The following is a 17920-nucleotide window of genomic DNA, read 5'->3' as shown; positions in this document are numbered from 1 at the left end:
AGACAACATTCTCCTGAGGCGGAAGCCGGGCGTACGATCGCTACTATTTTAAAAATTTGAGTGTCACTATTGTGTTGTGTTTTTACCCACCTGATCTCCTTTCCCTGGACATTGACTCGGGGCTCAGCACGCACATGACAACCACGCGCAGCGGATCTTAGCGCTGCCGCAGGATCCAAAACAAACATTATTGCCGCCATTACCGGCGAACCCTCAGGCCACACCTCTTTAGTGAGGCCACGCCCCCCTTCATCTCCTCTCTCCTATAAATCATGTGCATTTTCCAGACGCGCAGCGGACGCGCCGTCTGCGCGCCGAAGGCGCACCTAAGGCAAGCCCGTCTGCGCCAGCTCCGGGCCAAGGGCCAGCCATGCTGCCGGTTCCCATCTCGCACAGAAGCAGGTCTGGTCTAGATCACAGCTTCTGGATCTAAGAAAGACAATTTGCACTCCATCAATACAGTGCAACCTCTCACTGATTAGTCCCTTCCTTTTCAAATGTAACAGCTGCCCTTTCTCCTTTTCTCCTTATACAAAATGCCCACATGATCCACTAATCAGCCATCCCACGCCCATACGAACATACTCCATGGGATTACTGAATTGTCGCTCTCTGCCATGCCACACTAGTGACATCTGGCTGCTGCTATCATCCTTGTCCTGGAACCTACTTTTCCTGACTGAGACATGGATTAAAGACTCCTCTAATCCAGATATTGCTCTTGCTTTGCCCCCGGGTTACCGCCTTACAGGTATAAACCGCGAAGGCTCCAAGACCGGAGGCGGAATCGCGGTTATCCTACAGACTCACCTGACGATCACGTCCAGAAAAATCCCGAATATAGGGCCCATAGAGGCACTATATTTTTCCATTTTGGACGCCTTTACAGCCATCTTCTCAGGGATCCTGGTATACAGCCCTCCCAATACCCCACAGCCTGCCATCTCTGAACTGTTAGCAGTCACTGCAGATCTGTCTCTTAACCACTTGGCTGCTAAGGCACCTGAGGCACTTCCATTGACTTTCCATTGAAATCAATGGAAACTCCATGACGAGTTACCCTTGTCATTAGCACTGAAGGGGTTAAACACCCTCACTTCACGGTATTGGGAGACTTTAACCATCATGTAGATGTGAGTGACTGTAGTCATGCCAACCACCTTTTAGACTCCGTGCAAAGTATGAATCTGAATCAGGGGGTTAGTGGCCCCACACATGTTGCGGGACACACCCTTGATCTGATCTTCTTTAATTGGTCGGAGCTTAAAATTCTCCCCTCCACACCTCTAACTTGGTCCGATCATTTCCTGATCCCGTTCGAGGTGTCTCTATCCCAGCCTCTTAAGAAGGAATCTGCCATCAGAGAACAAGGCAGAAAATGGCATAAGGTCTCATGTACTGCCTTGGAGCAAACGTACAATAATAGCTTAGACTCACACCCTGACGATCTCAATGCAGCGGTATTTACATTTAATAAAGATCTCATAACCGCCATTGAGAAAGTCGCGCCCCTACAGACCCTCACCTCCCGCAGATCAAAACCATCAGCTCCCTGGTACACCCAGGAATTAAGGGAAAACAGAAGCAGTTGCAAAAAACTGGAGCGCCTATGGCGCCGGACCTATGACCCGGCAACTAAATCTCTTTACAGACAGGCCCTCAAAGAGTTTCATAAACTCAAACGTAATAACATGAGTTTATACTTTGCAGAAACTATTGTTAACGCAAAAAACTCTACTAAGGCCCTCTTCAACATCGTTAAAGAGTTTACTAATCCTACTGCCCTATCCGTTCCCGTTACCCCCAGCCAAGCACTTAGTGAAGGTCTATCTGACTTCTTTTCTGAAAAAATTGCTAATATCACGGCAACAATCCTTCAGAGCTGTACAGAATAAACCTCAGACCTTGACTCCACCGGCACCAAATTACTTCTTTTAAACCACTTACCAAAGCGTATGCCCTGACTCTACTTTTAAGGCTCACCGCTTGATCCAGCCCCGGCTCTGATCTTGAATGAGATTGCCCCGCTGGTAAATGACCCCCTGCTTGAAATCTGGAACTCCTCCCTATATTCAGGTGTTGTCCCTTCCTTATGGAAACACGCGTTGCTAATCCCTATTAAAAAAAAAAGGTGGTGTCGACCCAATGTGTTTAAGCAACTACCGACCGATTTCACTCCTACCCAAGCCAGCCAAAGTGCTCGAGAAGGCGGTACAAGAACAACTGTCCGACTATCTTGAATCAAACTTGCTGCTCCATGACTCTCAGTCAGGATTCAGACTGGACTTCAGTACCAAATCAGCTCTACTAGAAGTGTCCGAGTCGATTCGTGAGTGCACGGATAGGGGAGAGGAGGCCATGCCGGTCCTCTTCGACCTATCCGCAGCATTCGACACCATCTCCCATGAAACTCTACTAACACGTCTTCAGGAGGTGGGAGTTGGTGGGATCCCACTTGCTTGGGTCAAATCATTCCTTACGGATCGATTCCAACAAGTGATGCTGGGCTCTTTCTTTTCCACCAAGAAACCGTTGACATGGGGGGGTTCCACAGGGATCTGCCCTCAGCCCGCTCCTGTTCAACGTATACCTGAAGCCTTTGGCAAAAGTGGTGGAATCATGGGGCGTCAGAGTGATCTTTTATGCTGACGATACTCAGCTGGTGTTTTCCTTCAAAGATCACTCTGAAAGTTCTTTACTAAATTTTTGCCACTGCATGGTGAATATCACCTCTTGGATGTCCTCAAATAATTTAAAACTGAATACGGATAAGACGGAAGTCTTATTTTTTAATCAGAAATCCCCCATCTCTACTAGCCTCTGGTGGCCGACTGAATTAGATCCTCCCCTTGTACCTGTCCAAGCTGCCCGCAATCTGGGCTTCCAATTTGACACAGCCCTCTCCTGCAAAACCCAAATAAACAAAGTTACAGCGTCTTGTTTTGGAAAGCTCCGTATGATCAAAAAAATCATCCCTTTCCTACCATTAGATTCACGCAAGACAGTAGTCCATGCCCTCATAACATCACATTTGGACTAAGCAAATAGTCTGTACGTTGGAGCCCCGGCATATCTTATTAATCGATTGCAGACAGTACAGAACTCAGCGGCCAGGTTGATCTGTAATGTTCCCTGTCATTCCATTTCACCTCACCTGATCAAACTCCATTGGCTCCCAATGAGACTACGTATTCAGTTCAAATCCCTGACCCTTGCTTTTAGAGCTCTTAATGGTCGAGGCCCCGCCTATCTGAGGCACAGACTAAAGATCTCACAAGCATCTTGGAATCTCAGATCTAACCATCTTCGCCTAATGCTCTGCCCCCGTTTTCGTCTAGCGCGTACGGGAGGAAGGGCCTTTGCAGTGGCCACCTCCAGATTGTGGAATCATCTGCCATTGGACATGAGATTTCTGACTTCAGAGCCTCTGTTTCGAAAGAAACTTAAGACCTGGCTCTTCTCCTTGATCTAGCCCATCCCTTATCCCCCTGAACTTCACTGAACCTCACCAGATGTTGTTTTCAGCGCCGGGACACCTCTGTGGGAGGTAGCTGTGCGCTTAATAAACTTTTAAATAAATAAATAAAATTTCGGCCCCCTCGCCCTGCCTTCATCTCTAGTGCTGGGGTCATCAGCTCCGCTTTGAAAGTGTAGTCCTGGTTTTAACCAAGACTCGTGGAAGTGTCTGTTGAACAGAACAGGGAGAACGTGATCCCTGTGACCGTCCAGTGATGTCCAGTATCTTGGCCACACCTGCCCTATCGCTACCCTGGAACGGTGTCAGACAGGATGGAATGAACCCAATTGAATGAACTACCTGGTACCACAGCCCGGTGCCGAATGCAGCTTAAAGGAGCAGTAGGACCACCTCTGTCACTTATACTGAGGATGCAGCAGGGTCACCTCTGACACTTATATTGAGGATGCAGCAGGGTCACCTCTGTCACTTATATTGAGGATGCAGCAGGGTCACCTCTGTCACTTATATTGAGGATGCAGCAGGGTCACCTCTGTCACTTATATTGAGGATGCAGCAGGGCCACCTCTGTCACTTATATTGAAGATGCAGCAGGGTCACCTGTGTCACTTATATTGAGGATGCAGCAGGGTCACCTCTGACACTTATATTGAGGATGCAGCAGGGCCACCTCTGTCACTTATATTGAGGATGTGGCAGGGTCACCTCTCACTTATATTGAGGATGCAGCAGGGTCACCTCTGTCACTTATATTGAGGATGCAGCAGGGTCACCTCTGTCACGTATATTGAGGATGCAGCAGGGTCACCTCTGACACTTATAACGAGGATGCAGGAGGGCCACCTCTGTCACTTATATTGAGGATGCAGCAGGGTCACCTCTGACACTTATAACGAGGATGCAGGAGGGCCACCTCTGTCACTTATATTGAGGATGCAGCAGGGCCACCTCTGTCACTTATATTGAGGATGCAGCAGGGTCACCTCTGTCACTTATATTGAAGATGCAGCAGGGTCACCTGTGTCACTTATATTGAGGATGCAGCAGGACCACCTCTGTCACTTATATTGAGGATGCAGCAGGGTCACCTCTGTCCCTTATATTGAGGATGCAGCAGGACCACCTCTGTCACTTATATTGAGGATGCAGCAGGGTCACCTCTGTCCCTTATATTGAGGATGCAGCAGGACCACCTCTGTCACTTATATTGAGGATGCAGCAGGGTCACCTCTGTCCCTTATATTGAGGATGCAGCAGGACCACCTCTGTCACTTATATTGAGGATGCAGCAAGACCACCTTTGTCACTTATATTGAGGATGTGGCAGGGTCACCTCTGTCACTTATATTGAGGATGCAGCGCGGTCACCTCTGTCACTTATATTGAGGATGCAGCAGGGTCACCTCTGTCACTTATATTGAGGATGCAGCAGGGTCACCTCTGTCACTTATATTGAGGATGCAGCAGGGTCACCTCTGTCACTTATATTGAGGATGCAGCAGGGTCACCTCTGTCCCTTATATTGAGGATGCAGCAGGGTCACCTCTGTCACTTATATTGAGGATGCAGCAGGGTCACCTCTGTCACTTATATTGAGGATGCAGCAGGGTCACCTCTGACACTTATATTGAGGATGCAGCAGGGTCACCTCTGTCACTTATATTGAGGATGCAGCAGGGTCACCTCTGTCACTTATATTGAGGATGCAGCAGGGTCACCTCTGTCACTTATATTGAGGATGCAGCAGGGTCACCTCTGTCCCTTATATTGAGGATGCAGCAGGGTCACCTCTGACACTTATAACGAGGATGCAGCAGGGTCACCTCTGTCACTTATATTGAGGATGCAGCAGGGTCACCTCTGTCACTTATATTGAGGATGCAGCAGGGTCACCTCTGTCCCTTATATTGAGGATGCAGCAGGGTCACCTCTGACACTTATAACGAGGATGCAGGAGGGCCACCTCTGTCACTTATATTGAGGATGCAGCAGGGTCACCTCTGACACTTATATTGAGGATGCAGCAGGGTCACCTCTGACACTTATATTGAGGATGCAGCAGGGTCACCTCTGTCACTTATATTGAGAATGCAGCAGGGTCACCTCTGTCACTTATATTGAGGATGCAGCAGGGCCACCTCTGTCACTTATATTGAGGATGCAGCAGGGTCACCTCTGTCACTTATATTGAGGATGCAGCAGGGCCTCCTCTGTCACTTATATTGAGGATGCAGCATGGCCACCTCTGTCACTTATATTGAGGATGCAGCAGGGTCACTTCTGTCACTTATATTGAGGATGCAGCAGGGCCACCTCTGTCACTTATATTGAGGATGCAGCAGGGCCACCTCTGTCACTTATATTGAGGATGCAGCAGGGTCACCTCTGTCACTTATATTGAGGATGCTGCAGGGCCACCTCTGTCACTTATATTGAGGATGCAGCAGGGTCACCTCTGTCACTTATATTGAAGATGCAGCAGGGTCACCTGTGTCACTTATATTGAGGATGCAGCAGGGTCACCTCTGTCCCTTATATTGAGGATGCAGCAGGACCACCTCTGTCACTTATATTGAGGATGCAGCAGGGTCACCTCTGTCCCTTATATTGAGGATGCAGCAGGGTCACCTCTGACACTTATATTGAGGATGCAGCAGGACCACCTCTGTCACTTATATTGAGGATGCAGCAAGACCACCTTTGTCACTTATATTGAGGATGTGGCAGGGTCACCTCTGTCACTTATATTGAGGATGCAGCGCGGTCACCTGTCACGTATATTGAGGATGCAGCAGGGTCACCTCTGACACTTATAACGAGGATGCAGGAGGGCCACCTCTGTCACTTATATTGAGGATGCAGCAGGGTCACCTCTGACACTTATATTGAGGATGCAGCAGGGTCACCTCTGTCACTTATATTGAGGATGCAGCAGGGTCACCTCTGTCACTTATATTGAGGATGCAGCGCGGTCACCTCTGTCACTTATATTGAGGATGCAGCGCGGTCACCTCTGTCACTTATATTGAGGATGCAGCAGGGTCACCTCTGTCACTTATATTGAGGATGCAGCAGGGTCACCTCTGTCACTTATATTGAGGATGCAGCAGGGTCACCTCTGTCCCTTATATTGAGGATGCAGCAGGGTCACCTCTGTCACTTATATTGAGGATGCAGCAGGGTCACCTCTGACACTTATATTGAGGATGCAGGAGGGCCACCTCTGTCACTTATATTGAGGATGCAGCAGGGTCACCTCTGACACTTATAACGAGGATGCAGGAGGGCCACCTCTGTCACTTATATTGAGGATGCAGCAGGACCACCTCTGTCACTTATATTGAGGATGCAGCAGGGTCACCTCTGTCACTTATATTGAGGAGGCAGCAGGGTCACCTCTGTCACTTATATTGAGGATGCAGCAGGGTCACCTCTGTCACTTATATTGAGGATGCAGCAGGGTCACCTCTGTCACTTATATTGAGGATGCAGCAGGGTCACCTCTGTCACTTATATTGAGGAGGCAGCAGGGTCACCTCTGTCACTTATATTGAGGATGCAGCAGGGTCACCTCTGTCACTTATATTGAGGATGCAGCAGGGTCACCTCTGTCACTTATATTGAGGATGCAGCAGGGTCACCTCTGTCACTTATATTGAGGATGCAGCAGGGTCACCTCTGTCCCTTATATTGAGGATGCAGCAGGGCCACCTCTGTCACTTATATTGAGGATGCAGCAGGTCACCTCTGTCACTTATATTGAGGATGCAGCAGGACAACCTCTGTCACTTATATTGAGGATGTGGCAGGGTCACCTCTGTCACTTAAATTGAGGATGCAGCAGGGTCACCTCTGTCACTTAAATTGAGGATGCAGCAGGGTCACCTGTGTCACTTATATTGAGGATGCAGCAGGACCACCTCTGTCCCTTATATTGAGGATGCAGCAGGACCACCTCTGTCACTTATATTGAGGATGCAGCAGGGTCACCTCTGTCCCTTATATTGAGGATGCAGCAGGGTCACCTCTGACACTTATATTGAGGATGCAGCAAGACCACCTTTGTCACTTATATTGAGGAGGCAGCAGGGTCACCTCTGTCACTTATATTGAGGATGCAGCAAGACCACCTTTGTCACTTATATTGAGGAGGCAGCAGTCATCTCTGTCACTTATATTGAGGATGCAGCAGGGTCACCTCTGTCACTTATATTGAGGGTGCAGGATGACCACCTCTGACACTTATATTGAGGATGCAGCAGGGTCACCTCTGTCCCTTATATTGAGGATGCAGCAGGACCACCTCTGTCACTTATATTGAGGATGCAGCAGGGTCACCTCTGTCCCTTATATTGAGGATGCAGCAGGGTCACCTCTGTCACTTATATTGAGGATGCAGCAGGGTCACCTCTGTCACTTATATTGAGGATGCAGCGCGGTCACCTCTGTCACTTATATTGAGGATGCAGCGCGGTCACCTCTGTCACTTATATTGAGGATGCAGCAGGGTCACCTCTGTCACTTATATTGAGGATGCAGCAGGGTCACCTCTGTCACTTATATTGAGGATGCAGCAGGGCCACCTCTGTCACTTATATTGAAGATGCAGCAGGGCCACCTCTGTCACTTATATTGAAGATGCAGCAGGGTCACCTGTGTCACTTATATTGAGGATGCAGCAGGGTCACCTCTGACACTTATATTGAGGATGCAGCAAGACCACCTCTATCACTTATATTGAGGATGCAGCAGGGTCACCTCTGTCACTTATATTGAGGATGCAGCAAGACCACCTCTGTCACTTATATTGAGGATGCAGCAGGGTCACCTCTGTCACTTATATTGAGGATGCAGCAGGTCACCTCTGTCACTTATATTGAGGATGCAGCAGGGTCACCTGTGTCACTTATATTGAGGATGCAGCAGGGTCACCTCTGTCACTTATATTGAGGATGCAGCAGGGCCACCTCTGTCACTTATATTGAGGATGCAGCAGGGTCACCTGTGTCACTTATATTGAGGATGCAGCAGGGTCACCTCTGTCACTTATATTGAGGATGCAGCAGGGCCACCTCTGTCACTTATATTGAGCAACAGACAAGCAGGGCTGAGGGGCATGGAGCATGAGCACCGAGGGGCAGGCGGGAGGGACTGAAGGCGAAAGGCACAAGAAATAGAGCATTAGATGGACCCATATTACATTTTATTTAGAGGCTCTATCATGGAAACTGAAGCATTGGGAGACCCCTACTTAGCGAGAATGGGATGTTACGTATGTACATATATGTACATTAGGGACTAATGATAGAAAGCAAGTGGTTTCCATTTGTATCCCATATTCAAGTTTTGCTGAAAGGTCAGACACAACCCTCACAATCCATGCTGCCTAGAAGAGGTGGACTGAATCACCCTTCACATGCGTCCTACAAAATACACAGACTTCAGAGAAGTTGTGTCAGTTTCTGCTGGAATGACTGGCGACCTTTACATGGACGTCTCTTCTAAGGAGCTGAGATCTAGATTGGAAGTAAAGCTGCACAATGAGGCAAGAACAGTGAGCCTTGATGCCACCACAGAGTGGAGGGATCCTTGAAGATAGCACTGTATGTACTTACTCCATCAGGATCAACTACTGCTGAGCACATGTTACACAAGTACTCATCACCTTCCTGCACAAATGCAGCACTTAACAATGACTACACTTCATGAAATATAGAGACCGCCGTTATGTGTGTGCAGGAGCTGCCCATGATTGTGGCTGCAGATATGTGCATATCACTCACTCAATGCAATTTACATTACTGATTAAATAAATGTGATCACCTTTAATGTTTCATAGCCCCTCCCACCAAGGGAGATGTGCTGACTGAGTTCCTGCTCCCATCCTGCACTCACAGCTCTCACACATGGCAATCTTGGGCAGTCACAGTGTGTGGAATTTGATACTACAACTTTATTTACCACCTCACGGGACTTTTTGGTGACAGCATTGTGCACAGCCATGCATGATGAAGACAAAACTGAGCTCACAGGGTTGGGCCTTTTATTTCCTTTGGGTTATCCACCAGTGCTGTTAGCCATGTGCTGTTTGAAGCTCTGGGACAAGAAACCATCTCCGCATCAAAGCGCTTGAGAGACTTCAGGGGGCTTCTGCGTCCTCCTCGGCTAAAACCCAAGACTTCTGTATGTAGATACTTGTCTCATCCATCTCGCTGCAGCATCACTGCTCACAAGCGGGCACTGTGCCAGCGTGGACATTGACTGAATGTTCCCCTTTCCAGGAGGGGTCTCCCCAGCACAGGTCAAATATCCTCATGTTCTGCTGTTCACGTTGTATCTTCTGTCACAGAAAGATATCAAGGAGGCCTTAACCCAGACGACTTGTTACTGAGTCTAAATTAGCATCTTGTTCTAGAACACAGGGGGTGGCCTGGTCAGTGTCAGTTAAAATATTACACAAATGTGTAACCATAAGTGTTTGACTTGGCCCTTCTGGCAGGTTCACCCCTGAACTGTTTTGCCTTTTAGTGTTGCATAATTCTAATGATTTCTGGTCCTTGCGCACTTTAGCACTGTGGCGCAGTGTAAAGTGCGTGCGCTCTGAGTGCGTGTGTGAGATTGGCCTGCCCTCCCACAGGAATGCATGGGGAATGTGTGTGTGTCCATGGTAATTCCTGATGCGTGGGGAGTGCAGGTGCAAGTTTGGCATGTGCGAACTTGTGTGATTAAATGTTGCGCGATGATGTGCGCGGCGTTATTGTGTCTAGTGTGGAAGTGCCACTTCTAGAAGTTGAGTATAAATAAGGGGGTTTACCCAAACAGTCACTGGGACCTGGGTTCGAATAGTAGTTCGGCCTGTGTGTGCAATGAAGGTGCTGGCTTGTGATTGGCTGGTGTGCCAGGCTCCTGGAGTCCGGATGGGTCTGCCCCGGTTGTGAATGGGAGCTCTGCATGTTGATGGCTGGGGAGGAGGACACCTGGGACCTGAATAGGGCTGGGCTGTCCCCCCCACAATGCTGGCTCCACCCCCTGTGGTGTATCTGATGTCCCTGACCCATCCTGTGAATAGAGAGAGGGGCTGAGCAAAACAAAGTGCTCAGGAACCAGTTGTATCTGGTTCGCCCCTTGCCTGCCCTGGTGCTGTCCCCTCAACCCCTCATCTCTGTACTTCATGGAGAGACTAAAGAGGGCTGTAATGAGGGGCGCAGAACAGACCCCCCAGAAAAAAAATACCAGCAGGCACTTCATTTCAGAAGAAGAAGTTACTAGCAGGCTTTGCCTTCCTCTTCCTCATCTGAATATTCAGCAGAGTTTGCAGTGCTGGAGGTGGCTTCTTGAACCGACTCCGAGGATGACCCTCTGCAAGGCCCAGTACAGCCAGGAAGTGTCGGCCATCTTTGGATATGGAAGGACCCTTTCTAGGAGTAGCAAAGAGACGAATTCTGCATATCTAAGAGCACTGAGTTCACAAGGTCACTCAGGGAAGTTCATGTAGTGATACCCTTCAGTCGTTGTTTTTTTCATGTGTGCTGTGATACATTGTTTAAGTGTCTCTGGGTGGGCTGCCCTGTGAGACCCAGTACTGTAGCACCAAGCAGCCATACTGTACCTGGATGGGCTGCACTCTGTGACCCAGTACTATAACACCAAGCATCCGTACTGTACCTGGGTGGGCTGCCCTGTGAGACCCAGTACTGTAGCACCAAGCATCCATACTGTACCTGGGTGGGCTGCACTCTGTGACCCAGTACTATAACACCAAGAGTCTGTACCCTACCTGGGTGGGCTGCACTGCGAGACCCAGTACTATAACACCAAGCATCCGTACTGTACCTGGGTGGGCTGCCCTCTGAGACCCAGTACTATAACACCAAGCATCCGTACTGTACCTGGGTGGGCTGCCCTGTGAGACCCAGTACTATAACACCAAGCATCTGTACTGTACCTGGGAGGGCTGCCCTCTGAGACCCAGTACTATAACACCAAGTATCCATACTGTACCTGGGTGGGCTGCCCTGTGAGACCCAGTACTATAACACCAAGCATCCATACTGTACCTTGGTGGGCTGCCCTCTGGGACCCAGTACTATAACACCAAGCATCCGTACTGTACCTGGGTGGGCTGCCCTCTGTGAGACCCAGTACTATAACACCAAGCATCTGTACTGTACCTGGGTGGGCTGCCCTGTGAGACCCAGTACTGTAACATCAAGCATCCGTACTGTACCTGGGTGGGCTGCCCTCTGAGACCCAGTACTAAAACAACAAGCATCCGTACTGTACCTGGGTGGGCGGCCCTGTGAGACCCAGCACTATAACACCAAGCACCCGTACTGTACCTGGGTGGGCTGCCCTCTGAGACCCAGTACTAAAACAACAAGCATCCGTACTGTACCTGGTTGGGCGGCCCTGTGAGACCCAGTACTGTAACACCAAGCATCCGTACTGTACCTGGGTGGGCTGCCCTCTGAGACCCAGTACTATAACACCAAGCACCCGTACTGTACCTGGGTGGGCTGCCCTCTGAGAACCAGTACTATAACACCAAGCATCCGTACTGTACCTGGGTGGGTCGCCCTCTGAGACCCAGTACTATAACACCAAGCATCCGTACTGTACCTGGGTGGGTCGCCCTCTGAGACCCAGTACTATAACACCAAGCACCCGTACTGTACCTGGGTGGGCTGCCCTCTGAGAACCAGTACTATAACAGCAAGCATCCGTACTGTACCTGGGTGGGCTGCCCTGTGAGACCCAGTACTATAACACCAAGCATCCGTACGGTACTTGGGTGGGCTGCCCTGTGAGACCCAGTACTATAACACCAAGCATCCGTACTGTACCTGGGTGGGCTGCCCTGTGAGACAAGTTACTATAAAACCAAGCATCGGTACTGTACCTGGGTGGGCTGCCCTCTGAGACCCAGTACTATAACACCAAGCATCCGTACTGTACCTGGGTGGGCTGCCCTGTGAGACCCAGTACTATAACACCAAGCATCTGTACTGTACCTGGGTGGGCTGCCCTCTGTGACCCAGTACTATAACACCAAGCATCCGTACTGTACCTGGGTGGGCTGCCCTGCGAGACCCAGTACTATAACACCAAGCATCTGTACTGTACCTGGGTGGGCTGCCCTGCGAGACCCAGTACTATAACACCAAGCATCTGTACTGTACCTGGGTGGGCTGCCCTCTGAGACCCAGTACTATAACACCAAGCACCCGTACTGTACCTGGGTGGGCTGCCCTGTGAGACCCAGTACTAGAACACCAAGCTTCTGTACTGTACCTGGGTGGGCTACCCTCTGTGAGACACAGTACTATAACACCAAGCATCTGTACTGTACCTGGGTGGGCTGCCCTGTGAGACCCAGTACTATAACACCAAGCATCTGTACTGTACCTGGGCGGGTCGCCCTCTGAGACCCAGTACTATAACACCAAGCATCCGTACTCTACCTGGGTGGGCTGCCCTCTGAGACCCAGTACTAAAACATCAAGCATCCGTAATGTACCTGGGTGGGCTGCCTTGTGAGACCCAGTACTATAACACCAAGCATCCGTACTGTACCTGGGTGTGCTGCCCTGTGAGACCCAGTACTATAACACCAAGCATCCGTACTGTACCTGGGTGGGCTGCTCTCTGAGACCCAGTACTATAACACCAAGCATCTGTACTGTACCTGGGTGGGCTGCCCTGTGAGACCCAGTACTATAACACCAAGCATCTGTACTGTACCTGGGTGGGCTGCCCTGTGAGACCCAGTACTATAACACCAAGCATCCGTACTGTACCTGGGTGGGCTGCCCTGTGAGACCCAGTACTATAACACCAAGCATCCGTACTGTACCTGGGTGGGCTGCCCTGTGAGACAAGTTACTATAAAACCAAGCATCGGTACTGTACCTGGGTGGGCTGCCCTCTGAGACCCAGTACTATAACACCAAGCATCCGTACTGTACCTGGGTGGGCTGCCCTGTGAGACCCAGTACTATAACACCAAGCATCCGTAGTGTACCTGGGTGGGCTGCCCTCTGTGACCCAGTACTATAACACCAAGCATCTGTACTGTACCTGGGTGGGCTGCCCTGCGAGACCCAGTACTATAACACCAAGCATCTGTACTGTACCTGGGTGGGCTGCCCTGCGAGACCCAGTACTATAACACCAAGCATCTGTACTGTACCTGGGTGGGCTGCCCTCTGAGACCCAGTACTATAACACCAAGCACCCGTACTGTACCTGGGTGGGCTGCCCTGTGAGACCCAGTACTATAACACCAAGCATCCGTACTGTACCTGGGTGGGCTGCCCTCTGTGACCCAGTACTATAACACCAAGCATCTGTACTGTACCTGGGTGGGCTGCCCTGTGAGACCCAGTACTAGAACACCAAGCTTCTTTACTGTACCTGGGTGGGCTACCCTCTGTGAGACACAGTACTATAACACCAAGCATCTGTACTGTACCTGGGTGGGCTGCCCTGTGAGACCCAGTACTATAACACCAAGCATCTGTACTGTACCTGGGTGGGCTGCCCTCTGTGACCCAGTACTATAACACCAAGCATCTGTACTGTACCTGGGTGGGCTGCCCTGTGAGACCCAGTACTATAACACCAAGCATCTGTACTGTACCTGGGTGGGCTGCCCTCTGTGACCCAGTACTATAACACCAAGCATCTGTACTGTACCTGGGTGGGCTGCCCTGTGAGACCCAGTACTATAACACCAAGCATCTGTACTGTACCTGGGTGGGCTGCCCTCTGTGACCCAGTACTATAACACCAAGCATCTGTACTGTACCTGGGTGGGCTGCCCTGTGAGACCCAGTACTATAACACCAAGCATTCGTACTGTAACTGTGTGGGTAACACGGAGGATGTCTTTGCAATGGATCTCATTCACCTTTTTTTTTCACTACTAAAGAGAAAGTTTGACAGCCCCTGACTGACCAGCCACGTGACAGTGGCAGAAGTTGTAGTGTTCTTGTGCATCTCAGATCAGAGAGTACTGGGCCATGACAGCCGCTGGTCTGATTATTTCTACCTTATTTATAACTGGTTTACTGTTGGTAATAAATCCTTAGAATTGCTAATGTTTTAATTCCCTCTCTTTCTCTGTATCGCACCTTCTTAGCCTCCGAGGCTGTGAGATAACCGGTGCTACCTGTGCAGCTCTGGTCGCCGCCCTTTGCTCCGGCCGCTCTTTGCTGGAACTGGACTTGGGTTGGAATAATCTGGGTGACGCGGGTGCATCCCTGCTCTGTGACGCCCTGAAGCACCCAAACACCCGGCTGCAGAAGATCTGGTAAGGAGCAGGGGGTTGGGTCGGGGGAAGAGGGTTGTGGCTTCTCTCTATCATTAGGATTATTAATTCTCGCTCCTTCTTAGCCTCAATTGCTGTGGGATAACCGATGCTTCCTGTGAAGGGCTGGCCGCTGTCCTTCGCTCCAACCGCTCTTTGATGGAACTGGACTTGGGTTGGAATAATCTGGGTGACGCGGGTGCATCCCTGCTCTGTGACGCCCTGAAGCACCCAAACACCCGGCTGCAGAAGATCTGGTAAGGAACAGGGGAGGAGGAGGGGGGACCTAATCTCTATCATCTGCATTTCTGTCCTTCCTCTGCGTTTATGGACTTCGATTAAATCCTTTCCAGAGCAGAAACAGTGTGTTGTCTTGAGGTGGTTTCAGCATCCCGAGTAGAAGAATGTCCCCCAAAGGATGCAGATTTTATGGAGTCTCCCCTCCTGCTCGCATAAGTTTCATTTCTTGTAGATTATTCGATGCCCACGTTCAGCTGCATCTAATCATTGGTTGCAGTGGCTGCAGAGAGTGGGTGGGGGAGGGGTGTAAATGTAGTCGAAGATACAATGTTACCTCGAATGAATACTGGCCGTGCGTCCCAACATCAGAACTGAAAGTGTATGAACATTTAGTAAAACTAAGGTTGTACATTATAGTACTAAATATGAATAAACCTACACCCACATTGATTTTTTTGTTGTATATGCATTTTGATAATGCTGACCAGGCTCCCTGGATGTCAGAGCACCATACAGAAGATTGTATGCCTCATCTTTTTACAGGAAGAGCTAAAATTCACAACAAGATGGCTTGTGGTAGAGACATGGAAGGAATAAAGACAGCCAGCCTTCACACACGATGGAAAACTGAGTCAACAGTTAGAGAAATAAAAAGAGGACATTTAGAATAATCAGAGCATGTTTGCGCAGGCAGGAGGGTGAAAAAGCAATCCCCTCAATGTAATGACTGGTTATCATTTGAGTTTAATTCATTCTACCTGACGCTCAGTTTATCACTCATCAAACAGATTCTATTCATCCATCCCTGAATGCTGAAGAAGACCTCGCCCTGCCCTCATCTCTAGTGCTGGGGGTCATCAGCTCAGCTCAGCTTTGAAAGTGACGACCTGGTTATAACCAAGGCTCATGGAGGCATCTGTTGGACAGAGTGGGGAGGGCGTGATCCTTGTGACCATCCACAAGTGAAGTCGGGGGGTTCTTCCCCAGAAGAAACACGTGTTGGCTGGGCAATTGTTCGGATTAAAGAGATAATGACAACCGCACTTTTTTATCTCATTTGTATGATACATGTACCTTTTTGACTCTGTGAAGAATTTGTACAAATGCCCTTTTGAACATTGGAATATTAGCGCATGCATAGGCTTGCTGGATTCATGTTTCGACCCTAGGGTCTATTTTGGAGGCCTTAGGGTGTTCTCCCTCATCTGCTTGCACCGATGCACTTGTATCTGACAGATTTTGCACACTCTTAATTGGCGCCATCTTCTGCCACACAAGAAACCCTCCTCTTTTGCGTTTGTCCACAAGTGATGTCCAGTGTCTTGGCCACTCCTGCACTATTGATACCCTGGATCAGTGTCCGGCAGAAAGGAATGGACTCCATCAAATTAACTAGCTGGTGTGAGAAGTTAGCCTGGCATATGACGTCCACTAGTTCTATTAGGCACCTTGCACCAGTCTGATCGACCCTTGTTGATGGTGTTTGTATAGTCAACCTTATAGGCAAGCTATCCTAGTGGTAGCATGGACCAGCAGTCTGCAGGCTAAGACTTCAGTAGACTAGTTAAGCAAGTTGTTTTACCATACATATTCCCTTGAATACCAAATGAAAGGTCACCACACAAGGTATATATCAAATATATGTGTATTTATTCTAAACACAACCCCTCTGAACTCTTTGAGGTCAGAGGTAAAAATACAATACAAGTCACAGAGTTAATACACAATAAGTTGCACAGTATACGTTATGCCCTAGGGGCCTCCCTAACCATATACATAAGTAAGTGGTATAAGTACCACGTGAGAGTTAGAAAGCAGGCCTAGGGCCTATAGAATCGCTGGGGCTACACTAACAACCAGTTGTTAGGAAGTAGGAGTCCCACAGGAGCCGCGTGCAGTGTCGAAACACAGGCGCGGGTTCCCATTGACTTTCTAGGGTGTTCGTAAAAGTTACAAAGTTAAAGATTAGGGACACTTCCGGATGCACTAGGATGGAACCCTTTTAAACTAGGACACTAGAAGAGTCAATACCCATGGGAGCACCGGAGTACTCTAGTTACCTCACCCAGGGAAGCCGGGTGCATAGGTATCTTTTTGTGTCTGGTTTCATTGTCGTTTTCCATGGAGAGCTGCAAAGACGTGCTGTAGCTGACCAGAAGAAAAATGTCCGGATGGATCCAAGGGTGGATCGGAGATGTGAAGAACCTGAAAGCAGAGGGGACAGAGTCTGGGTCAGTAGCCAGTGACCAGGAAGGAACCAGGAAGGATCCAGGTGATGTCGGGTGCTTTGCAGGTGAAGATGGTGAGCTTGACTCTGCAGCCACGAGGTCCAGGAGGCATCGATAATGACCAGGAGCTGGATTCGAGCTGTCCCACAAAGGACCTAGATGACTGCAGTGTTGGTATCTGGATTAGCCCCAACAAGCCTTGGCAACTGCAACCCATGCAGGATGTCGAGATTGGTTCTGTTGCAGACCAGCAAGGTCTGTGGCGCTTCTCCTTTGTAGGGAAGCTGCAGCAACCCTGGAGCAACAAGGAAAGCAAAGTAGTTTCAAGATGGCTTCTTTGTGGGGCTCACTAGCCAACAGGCAAGCGGCTGGGAAGACGTGTTGAGCACAAATGTGAAGGTGGGTCCCACGGGACACTCGCAGAGTGTGGGGTCTGGGCTTCAGTGCAAATGATGCTCGGGGCTGGGGCTTCTCGTACCCCAATGCACAACTTACTGAGGCTTTAGGAAAGGAGTGCAGTTAGCAAAATGCAGGACATCCAAGATGTCCGGTCTCACGTCTCTCGTGTCCGCCACGGGTCTCGGCTTTGCTGTGGATGCCAGTCGTGGTGAGAGAAGTCTGGAAGTCCAGTTCTTGAGTCGCAGAGTTGTCTGGTTCCAGCCGGAG

At 49.6% G+C, this 17920-nt stretch overlaps 1 protein-coding gene across 3 annotated transcripts in view; it reads left to right on the top strand.

Moving 5' to 3' along the window:
- The window catches only part of LOC144805972 (NACHT, LRR and PYD domains-containing protein 12-like), a 443316-nt gene that overhangs the window by 256379 nt on the left and 169017 nt on the right, over positions 1 to 17920 (top strand). For 2 of the 3 annotated variants that reach the window (XM_078672434.1, XM_078672432.1), the window contains 2 exons: positions 14619 to 14789; positions 14873 to 15043. In XM_078672434.1, coding sequence (XP_078528560.1) covers positions 14619 to 14789; positions 14873 to 15043 — 342 coding nt within the window. Of the gene's footprint in view, positions 1 to 14618; positions 14790 to 14872; positions 15044 to 15814; positions 16041 to 17920 lie in introns of those variants that run through there. The other variant, XM_078672433.1, reaches the window with a different exon arrangement.

The sequence above is a fragment of the Lissotriton helveticus genome (genome assembly GCF_964261635.1).
Source record: "Lissotriton helveticus chromosome 1_1 unlocalized genomic scaffold, aLisHel1.1 SUPER_1_unloc_37, whole genome shotgun sequence".
In the NCBI taxonomy this organism is placed as follows: domain Eukaryota; kingdom Metazoa; phylum Chordata; class Amphibia; order Caudata; family Salamandridae; genus Lissotriton; species Lissotriton helveticus.
Note: the sequence above shows the minus strand (reverse complement) of the source record. Positions and strands in the feature narration are given on the sequence as shown.